The sequence below is a fragment of the Alosa sapidissima genome, chromosome 8 (genome assembly GCF_018492685.1).
Source record: "Alosa sapidissima isolate fAloSap1 chromosome 8, fAloSap1.pri, whole genome shotgun sequence".
Classification (NCBI taxonomy): domain Eukaryota; kingdom Metazoa; phylum Chordata; class Actinopteri; order Clupeiformes; family Clupeidae; genus Alosa; species Alosa sapidissima.
In genome coordinates, this window is record NC_055964.1 from 3,891,350 (window position 1) to 3,902,247 (window position 10,898).

At 39.5% G+C, this 10,898-nt stretch overlaps 1 protein-coding gene across 4 annotated transcripts; it reads left to right on the plus strand.

Moving 5' to 3' along the window:
- The first annotated feature begins 576 nt into the window (after window positions 1-576).
- tmed7 (transmembrane p24 trafficking protein 7) lies at window positions 577-9,977 on the plus strand. 4 transcript variants are annotated; one of them, XM_042099890.1, is made up of 4 exons: window positions 577-695; window positions 1,041-1,238; window positions 1,536-1,781; window positions 7,966-9,977. In XM_042099890.1, exons 2-4 carry the CDS (start codon window positions 1,071-1,073, stop codon window positions 8,200-8,202), a joined length of 651 nt encoding a protein of 216 aa, XP_041955824.1. In that variant the 5' UTR covers window positions 577-695; window positions 1,041-1,070; the 3' UTR covers window positions 8,203-9,977. The 4 variants fall into 4 exon arrangements, with proteins under 4 accessions (XP_041955824.1, XP_041955826.1, XP_041955825.1 ...); XM_042099892.1 differs by lacking the exon at window positions 577-695 and adding an exon at window positions 708-902; XM_042099891.1 differs by lacking the exon at window positions 577-695 and adding an exon at window positions 906-924.
- Window positions 9,978-10,898: the final 921 nt, after the last annotated feature.

The window sequence follows — 10,898 nt, forward strand, 5'->3', positions numbered from 1 at the left end:
TAAAATCACATAGTCCTAAGTGAGGACAGAGACTAACATGTAAATAAATACATGCCTGCCATCTAGTAATATTGTTTTTCCATAATTATTGAAGTGATTGGTTTCCATAATTCTGGAAGTCTGTCTAATCTTAAATCACAAATCACACAAACACAAAAAGGTAAACACAAAAAGGTAACAATTACGACATTTCTTGTCATAGCAATAACTGAAACGTGAACCTGAGCTATAGCCTAGATTAGGCCTAAACCAAAGAAACAGATGCTGATGACACACCAGGACTTCTGAAAAATTGTTATGAAACTTTCTTGCTTATCTTGCACAACCTAGGCTTGTTTGGTGTCCCTAGCAGACATTAATGTTTAAATGTATTTAGCATAGGCTACAATGCAAAATCTTACATTTACACTACGCTTTGTTTTCCTAATGGAAGGTTGTGCTTCAGTTTCAACAGCTCTGTTTTCTTTTTGCAAAAAAAATCTGTTTATTTGAAATATGTATTTTGTGGTTGTTTTGTAAAGCATGTAATGCATAGCATAAAGTAGGCCCTAAAATAATGCGCAGGAGAGCTGCAAATGAACAGCTAGTAAGAGAAAATCGGATAGTGGCACATCTGACAACTAGAAAGTCTTTGCGATGGTGCTACGTAGCCAGGAAGTACATGTACTTCCGCCATCCGGGTCACTGCATTTGAGGTAAGTTAAATCGCAGGATTGTTCCTTCAACGCCGTACACTAAATTATAGTTATTTGTGAACAGTTTTGTCCGTTTACGTGGCAATATGATTATGTAAAAAATACAAGTTAGCCCCTACCATATACAGATTTTCCCAATTGTTGATTGGTCCCACTTCCCCACCGGCTGGTTAAACGAGCAAGAGCTAGCATAGCATTCAAGACTGGATATTGGGTTGCTCCGTCCAGGGTGATATGTGACTCGTGCCGTGTGACATTTCACAATGTTAAAGGTTCTGATTGCTGTAATTCGTGTTGCTAAGTGTATTTTTACATTTGATGCATAAACAGCTGTTTCAATTCCAGGGTACTTGCTGGCAAATACTAGCTACTGCTATGATGGGTGAATGTCGTCGTGTCAGGATGTGGGTACAGGTGCTCTGTGCTCATTTACTTTGTGGATTGGTGCTTACTTCGGAGCTCACATTCGAGCTTCCCGACAATGCAAAGCAGTGTTTCTATGAAGACATCGTCATTGGCACGAAATGTACATTGGAGTTTCAGGTAGGTGACTCCTTCACTAGGTGAACTTCGTTAGCTAGTTTTTACGTAGGCTCTACGAAGGTTGATGGGAAAACATTTGACGGAGGGAGCTAGTTTTTCCAGAATGTTGGCATTGTTTCCATCCCTAACGTTATACACATTAAATATGGCCATTGGATGAGCATGTAGAAGCAGACATGGTACTATAACTGAGTAGTCATGTAACTTGGACATTGCTACTGTATGCTTGCAACTGGTCAAATGCATTGAGTGCTGGTCCATTCATTTGCGTATTGAAATTCGAACGTCATCTTTTAGGTCGTTACCGGGGGGCATTACGATGTCGACTGCCGCCTGGAGGACCCTGACGGAACTGTGCTTTACAAGGAGATGAAAAAGCAGTATGACAGCTTCACGTTCACAGCCGCCAAGAACGGCACCTTCAAGTTTTGTTTCAGCAATGAATTCTCCACATTCACCCACAAGACTGTATACTTTGACTTTCAAGTCGGAGATGATCCTCCCCTCTTCCCCAACGAGAACAGAGTCACCGCCCTCACACAGGTGCGTAGGCACAGGCTGGAGTATTGAACCTTTTTCACAGCAGCCATTTTTTTACATAAAATATGGCAGACCCAGGTGTTAGGAATTACACTAATTAAGGTTGTAATTGTGCTATACACACATTGAACAGTGACTTCATTAACATAATCAGTAACACCTGAGGTTGTCCAACTTTTTCATGTCAAAATGGCTGCTGTGAAAAAGGTCTATAATGAAATACTGCATTAAAGTAGCACTATGGAGTCATGGTCTAAAACGAACACGGTAGCTACTTAAAAGGCATGCAAACACCACCCAGAGCCTTGTTGACAGAGGCTTTCTGACATGCTGAATGTTGTCTGGTGATATAGACAGCAATGTCTCACTGTGAAACACACTGTGCTGTGTGTTCCTACCCGGAACTTCATAGTGCAGATCCTGGATGGCTCGTGGGAAAGACACATGTGTTTATCTATCCTTCACCTGACCATATATCATAATGTATTTGGACATGATGCCAAAACTAATTGCCAGATAAAAGCTTTTCTTGTAAAGTGGCAAATTGTTGCATAGTGTTTTAAATTGGGTATTTGGGTACAATCTAGATACAAGTTGCTGATGACTTACAACTTACAGAGTTGTAACTGTGTCAGCAGCCTTCGACTACTATTATAGTTGAATCAGCAAACTGGAAATAGTGACATAATGAAAGCTATAGACTATATTATGAAATGGAAGATATCACAGTTAAACAGTAAAATCTGTTTTACCAGTTCCAACAAAAATATTTATCGTGATTTCTAGAACACAGTTAAAAACAACATATGGTTGAACATAGGGCTGGGCGATATGGACCAAAAGTCATATCCCGATATATTTAGGTTGAATATCGATATACGATATATATCCCGATATTTTTTTCGCAAAGTTAGAGCTGTAAAATGAAATGTTCAGTCAAATATGAGTAGTTTTATTGAAAACTCACTACTCAAATAACAATAAAATGTAAACATAAAACTGGAGTGCCTTTTTTGAAATCAAAGCTCTGTAAGGTGCACATTTAAATAAAAAAAAGTATCTTAAATAAAAATAGCCTATAAAATAAAATAGGCCAATCTTTTTCTGAAATAAATATATTTATATGAGAAAAGTAGCGTGCAGTTTCACAGCAGTGCAGAGAGGGAAGCAGTGCAGAGAGCTCCGGTCAGCGGCTTGCGTGGAGCAAGGATCACATCACAAATTTGAACTATATCGATATATGCGATATGGTCTAATTCCATATCGCATTTTAAAATATATCGATATATCGCCCAGCCCTAGTTGAACAAAACACCAGAAAACTCGTTCAGAGAAACAATCAAACAAAAAAAAAATAACAATACATATAAATATACCCTTAAAAAAAATAAAAGACCAATGGTTGGGGCAGATCTAACAGGGAAAGGCAGACTATTTCATAATTTCGCCCCTACTACAGAAAAAGTCACGGTCACCTTTAGGATGGGATCACATTAGCCAGCGGCAAGCGGCAGCAGCAAGTGTAATGCTCAGACCATAATAAGTTCTATATCGTTCTAATGGTAACACAAACGGTTTGCCTCAACTGACAATTGAATACGCCCGCATTGCACTTTGAAAGTTGAACCAAGTTCAACGCTCAGCTTGTTCAACGCTAGCGTTACACCAGCGTTGCCACCGTTCCGCTGCTGAACCATAGAGAACAATAGGAAACATGCCGCTTGTCGCTGGCTACTGTGATCCCCACCTTAAGCTTAACTGATGGGGACCAAGAGTAAAAGTTTGTAAGAAAACCTCAGTGTACTAGAAGGACCGATTAGATGTTATAGTTCACTAATATACATTGGAGCTTGTCCATATATGGCTTTCAAAACAAAAGAAAAAAAAGGAAAAGGAAAACATTTGTACTTCACTCTAAATTTTACAGGTAACCAGTGCAGTGACATTAAAATAAGGTGATCTGGTGCTATTTAGGTAGCAGATGTGGGGGTGCATTTTGGACCATCTGAAGTAGAGTGGACTGACTCACACCAAAATGCAGAGCATGCATGACATTGCAGGATCATCATTTCCTCTTGCGCCATAAAGCACAGTCTATAGGCTGCGCTCAGTGAAACAAAACCATGTGGTTTTGTTCATTGACAATGTCATATAACTATTCTGATGAGCTAGCTAGAACGGCAAAAGTGTTACAGTCTGAAGTTGACAACAGGTGGATTGAGTGAGTGCCCCTACAAACTACCATCTGGATCATAGGAAAATTACTAGTGCTGTCAAACGATTAATTTTTTTAATCGCGATTAATCGCTGAATTCCTATAGTTAATCATGATTAATCACATATTTTATCACATGATTAAAATTCTATTATTTTACATTTCTTAACTTTCCAGGAGTCCATATTGACAATATAAAGCAATTATTGTGTATCTTGATTGGGATTCAAATGAAAGCAAAGCAAGTTAGCCAACTTTATTAACTTAACTTTAGACGTAGGTCTATTTGATTATTTCAAATCAAATTTCAAAAGATGTGCAGCAGGCCTTGAGGCAACACAATATAGGCCTATTCTTCAGAAATATAGCTGATATAAACTGAAATAAATGCTACCGCAGAAGTGCATGCACAAAATGTACACACATTATAAAGGCCATAACAAACATAAAATACTATAAATATAAATACTATAACTTATTCATACTATATTCATTATCTTTGAGTTCAGTTGAAAAGAATGGAATCAAATGTAAATGAATGTCCAAAGCAGAGTGCATCGCACTCATGTCGGCATTGGTGTCCACAGCAATTTAAAACACCATTCAGCCGACTGCCGGAGGTTCAGAACTGTGCTGGTGTTTATTAGCTTATCTCCACGACTACGGGAGGAGGACTAGGAGGAAGTAAAGTTCTTAGACTATTTGCTACTAGGAAGTGTCTGGCAGTTTGAGGACAAGAAACGGAGCATCAAAGCCACATAAAGTCAAAGAGTCAAAATAGTAGCAGCCAAAGAGGATTGTTGATAACAGAACAAGTGACGGGGAAAAAAATCTTTGGCGGCACATGATTAATGCGTCAGCCTACTACTCTTTGGCCGGCTCGTAAGCCCAAACAAGTGTGTGCAGCATGCCTTTACGTAGCCTAGCCTACTAACAGGGCATCATCATAAAGATACATTTAATCTGCATCACGCCCCATTTTAGCGGAAAACAAGTTAACATTATATCATTGATTCCAATGGGAAAGACAGCTAGTACTCACACGTTGACGTTCTAGTTATTAATTCACAGAACATTCAAAGCTACATGTACCATAATATCCCATGTAAAACGGTTAGCTTGCTAGCTAGTTAACTGTGGAACTTTAGTATAACATAGCCAAATATAGCTGCAAGCAGCAATGTGGGGGCCAAGCAGGCAGTTCAGCAGGCCAGATTTGCCATGCAACTCAATGCCGTTGCATCAGGCATATAGCATTAAGCAGTCACAGCAAGTTCCATGCCATACAACCCAAGATTGGCTGAGTTACAAGGTCAAGTTTCACATCAAAACATAACTGATTTTGTGGGGCTGAACCAGGGCTGAGTGTCGCCGCCCCCTCACCCAGCCAGCCCACCGCCGCAACCGCCCCTGCCCATCCCACCCCGTCCCACCCTTGCACGCACACATTAGAATGAACTAGATAGAACTTGCTGTCATCAGTTTCACATCAAAAATAAAAGATTGACTGAGATATGATCACAATTGCTGTGATTTAAACACAGAGGTCAAAAATTTACGTCATAGGGTGTGTTGAACTCGGCTTGGCCCAAGGATTCCAATGATACCTCATTTTTGACAATCGGGTCAAGGGGTCAGAAGTTACATGCATGAACGCAAGTCCAACTTTGGCCTGTTGGTGGCGCTAGAGCGCTTGAGGTGCCAGCATGAAACTTGGTGAAATGAATTATTGGACTGTCCCCAATTAGTGTGCAAAATTGTATAACTTTTTACCAGACGGTTCTATGGGCTGCCATTGACTTCCATTGCAAAATAATGCGCATCAGCAACTACTGGCCAAAATGCATTTTTGTCAATTACGGAGCCCCCTAGAGGTCAAATGTCACCAAATTTCTTGAGCGTCCTCCCGATGTGGTCTGAGGTACATGTACTAAGTTTGGTTTTGATACATGAAAGCGTTGCTGAGATATGAAATCACTTCCTGTTTGGCGGCTTCGCCGCAAATTTTGATTGGCTGGTACAGGTCAATGCTTCTGTCAATTGTTCCAGAAAGCAATGCACTCATCAGGCATGGTCTGAAGATGGTCTCTGCCAATTTTGGTGAAGAACAGATGAAATTTGTGACCTGCGAAAACTTGTACGTGTTTTTGATTAAATCCAATATGGCGGCCGAATCAATTACGATGACATCACAAGTTGGCTTGGGTCGGCCTAAGGACCTCCAACAGTATTACCAGACACCACTAGTGCGTTTTAATTCTAAGCACAACTGCAGCTACAGGCCAAAAAGCATGTTTCTTAATTACAGCGCCCCCTAGAGGTCAAAGGTCACCAAATTTCTTAAGTATTCTCCTGATGGGGTCATAAGTCTACCTACCAAGTTTGGTTTTGATAACTGCAAGGGTTGCTGAGATATGAGCTCACTTCCTGTTTGACGGCTTCGCCGCAAATTTCGATAGGCTGTTATGGGAGAACGGTAATAGTTCCGGAGACGATAAGCACGAGCTGAATGAGGCTTGGTCTGAGGATGATCTGTGTCAAATTTGGTGGGAATCAGAGAAAATATGTGACCCCTGATACATTTTAAGTGTTTTTGATTAAATCCAAAATGGCGGAAAATCCATCATGGCGGAAAATGATGTCATAGGGTGCGTTGAACTCGGCTTGGTCCAAGGATTCCAACGATACTTCATTTTTGATAATCGGCCATACGGGTCAAAAGTTACATGCGTGAACGCACGTCCAATTTTGACCTATTGGTGGCGCTAGAGTGCTTGAGGTGCCATCATGAAACTTGGTGACATTAATCATGGGACTGTCCCTAATCAGTGTGCCAAATTTCACAACTTCTTACCAGACGGTTCTATGGGCTGCCATTGACTTCCATTGGCGGAAGCGTAATAATAATAAGAAAAGGTAGAAACACAATGGGTGACTTCGCAGCTTCGCTGCTTGGCCCCCAATTATCTTCTAGTTGTAGGAAATAGGCTACGTTCATATTACAAGTGATAGAATGAATGTGCGACTTGTTTAGTTGATGTTATGACATGTAAAGTTAAGCTTGCCGAACTTAGTTCAAGTCAAAGTTCAAGTTTTTAGTTTAGTCAAGTTCAAATCGGCAGAATTTCTTAAAAAATAATAATATGTAATACATTATTGGCCTTTTTGTTTTACTTGTTTTACTTTTACTAGTTGTTTGTGTTTTTTTTTTTTTTTGGGGGGGGGGGGGGGTGCCAATTTGTTGTTACATACCCCTCAAAAAATGGGTAGCTGCGCCCCTGTTCAAATCAGTCCAGTTTATACAGGTTTTCAAATATTCTAATCCTCTAGTGTTCCAAATTATTGAAATGTTATTTAATAAAATGATAAACACACACACACACAAAATCGAGGTATGTATTGAACTATGGGTCAAAAATCATGATACACCAAATTCACGATTTGGTTTGTATCGTTACAGCCCTACTATATGGCAATTATGTGGAGAGGGTCCCTACAGACCAATTGAAGTATTGTTAACTTTGAAAGTATACAAAGAGGTTATAATACAGACGGTTGATAAAGTCAATGCGTTACCTTAATTGGTCTTCCAGTTGCCATGAACATGAGCAAATTAGTGGGTGCGTTTTGACTTCTTGCCATGCTGTGCAGATCTGGTTAAATGTGATGCATGTTTGCATTGTAACGTTCAGCCACATCTGCACAGCACTCAGTCGTATGAGCCCACTGATTTGCGACCAGAGGACAAGCTTAGGTAGTGCACTGACGCTGAAGTAAAAAAGTGTTATAATAAGTATTTATAAATATTTAGTGAAACTAGCTGGCACAAAGGGTTAGGTCTTCAGAAAGCTAATTGTTCTCACAAGCTTTCATATGCTTCATATTTCATTGTCCCACCATAAAGCAGCACATTAAAACTTCTAAACTGAGCATGCAATAAACTATGCCCTTTCCTTTTGCCTGTCTTCCTAGATGGAGTCTGCATGCGTATCCATTCATGAGGCACTGAAGTCGGTGATTGACTACCAGACCCATTTCCGTTTAAGAGAGGCTCAGGGCCGCAGCCGGGCTGAGGACCTTAACACCAGAGTGGCCTTCTGGTCCATCGGCGAGGCTATCATTCTGTTGGTGGTTAGCATCAGTCAAGTAGTGCTGTTGAGGAGCTTCTTCTCTGATCGCAAAACCACCACTACACGTGTTGGTTCTTAATGCTGTTTCCCCTGCCCTCAGCATTGTCTGACCCCCTTCCCACAACTCCCATGATAACTGCTCTCCATTATGGAGACTTCAGTAGACTAGGCCCTGATCCACCGCTCAGTGGCTTAGAGGGTTTCTGTTTCTTTATGTGTTTGACTGCTTTTGTATGTTTCTGTTTTGTTTTTAGTGCTACAATGTGAAGTTTTTTTTTTTTTTTTTTTTTAACAGCCAAACAAATATTTGAACACTGCGGTGAAAGACCTAATGGCTTAACTTATTTTGTGGATGTAATGTTATTTTTATGTATATCTGAATGTAAAAAAAGAATTCAGACACAGATCCAGACCCATCACTGAATCTGCATGATTTGAAATACCCTGACGTCCTGCATTCAGACTGCAGCTACACCTCTCTTGTCTGAAATTCCAGCCTGCTTAAACAAAATTTGTCACTGTAAATTGGCCCTAAAAGATAAGATGCATATCTATAAGCAGGTTATTGGAATTTGCAACAACATTTAATGATATTAAGCATAAACACAAAATAGTTTTCAATAAGTCAACTCAACAGCGCAATGTCTTAACCACTATTTTTTATTACATTAGGAGAGATATTCTGACATAGAACACAGGTCTGACTTAAAGGAATTTATTATATTAGAATATAATTATGTTGGTTGCCATTTAGCTGTATTTTCGTGGTTGTTTAAATTATTTCTTTCAGTTATTTTTTTTATTTAAAGCAAGCACTGATATGAAAATGGGAAGCAGGTTAATTCTATTTCCTTCCAGATGTGTGTTTTGGGAGAATTGGGTGGGTTTTTTGGATTGTTTTGGGCTGATGAGCAGCTAACCTGCTCTTTTCCATTAACATCTGAATTATTTTTATGTTTGTCACAATAGCTCAGTTTCCCAACCACAGATAACACAATATAAAAAATTGGAGGCTGATAATTCTGTTGGAAATACACCTACTGTCTTTATATGCTTCAAGCTTAGTTTTTCAACAATACATTAAGGTTTGCATTCAAGCTTAGAATTCATACACAGCGTGGAACTTACTCTGCAAGGCCTCTGGGAGCGCTGATGGGATGATTAGGGAGGTCAATCCTAATGTAATTGCATGTGATGCAAATTCATACAGTGTTCCGTAGAAGCAGACAGAGAAATATAAGTTGCCAATTCGGTTCTTGCACTGAAAATGCTATGTTGGAGGATCTGTCTAGTAGGTTCATGCACTGAAAAGGTGCAGTCTGAGTTCAGCAGTGATATTTCAACTCATATTAAATCAGGAAAGGAAAGGCTGTGGTTTAGTCTCAGAATCTCTGGCTCCTGTCAGAAAATGTCCTGGTGAAACTGAGCAATTAACTCTGGTGAAGAGGTAATTAAATCCCTGCTCAGTTTGACTTCTTGTTACTATGTTGGTTGTTTTCAGTTGCACACAGTTTATTGATATAATTACTCTCCCCTCATGTGATGCTGTCAGTCATCAAGTCACTAGAGGGAAAGGTATTTCCTCAGACAGTACTTCTGTTGTCATCTGATTAGTGTATTCATTATTGTACACCTCACCCTGACCCACTTCACATTTCAAATCATGCACACATCAGCCAACACACACCACAAGTTCCTGATCATATACCAGAGCATATGCCAGTGTAATGGGATTTTGGAAAATGTGAAATGAAAACAAACAAGTTCAGTTATGATATACGCTTTTGTCAAAATGAAAATGACAATGTACATTGTCTTTATCCAGTTCTGTAGAATAAAGTCTGTGTGACTTTTCTCAGGTGTCCCCTTCCTCTCTCTTCCTATACCATATTCTTTACTCTGTTGTGCAAAAAGATCCTTGCATTTTTATTGTTTGTGTCAGGCCTAATTGATCACAAAGTTTTCAACTCTAGTTAATACATTGGGCAATTCATTTAGCAATGTTGCGGAGCAACCACATCACTGATTCCTTGTGGTCTGATTGGATGCCTGATTAAAGTTCTCAAGGGGAAAAAATGTCTCGGTATGAATGGGAATGTGCCTAAACAAAACTACTCAAGAACACTGCCCAGCAACATTGCTCAGAAAGTTGCCTTGAGTACCATCAGCTTTAGTTTAGTTATTAGGAGTGTTGAACAGGTAAAATGCACAAAGGCAAGTCCACCTTTCTTTCCAAAAAACTCATTCACAACAAATACATACAAGATACTAACCGACCAAAATGAGAGAGTTCCGACAGTCTTGACAATTCCAGGCCTGAAAGTTATACAATTCATTAAATTGGCTGAAAGTTTTGGAAATATATTGATAGATGTCTTTTTCCCATTGATGCCTGTTTCCAAACTTCCCGTTTTATGACTTCCAGTCTCTTACAGACTCTTACCAAATAATTTCAGAAGTGCAATAAAAATGCTTTTTTCATGTAAACAAGGGTTTGTTTACTCAATTTAAAATAAAAAAATAAGTTCCTGGTTGTTGGTGATTTGGAAACATCAGTGGGCTCCTTTTCAGACCTGCAGAGCGAATTCAAATCTGCAACAGGTTTGTCTGGGTTCACTCAGGCTAGTATATTTTGTCAAATAAGGTCTGATCTTCCTTATATTGTATAGGATAAACTGACATGACGTTGTGACAGGCATTTTTTAGAGAAATTTAGGCGGTCATCAATTGTGACACCCAACTTGCATGCCGATGAGGCAAGCTGGATGTTAATCT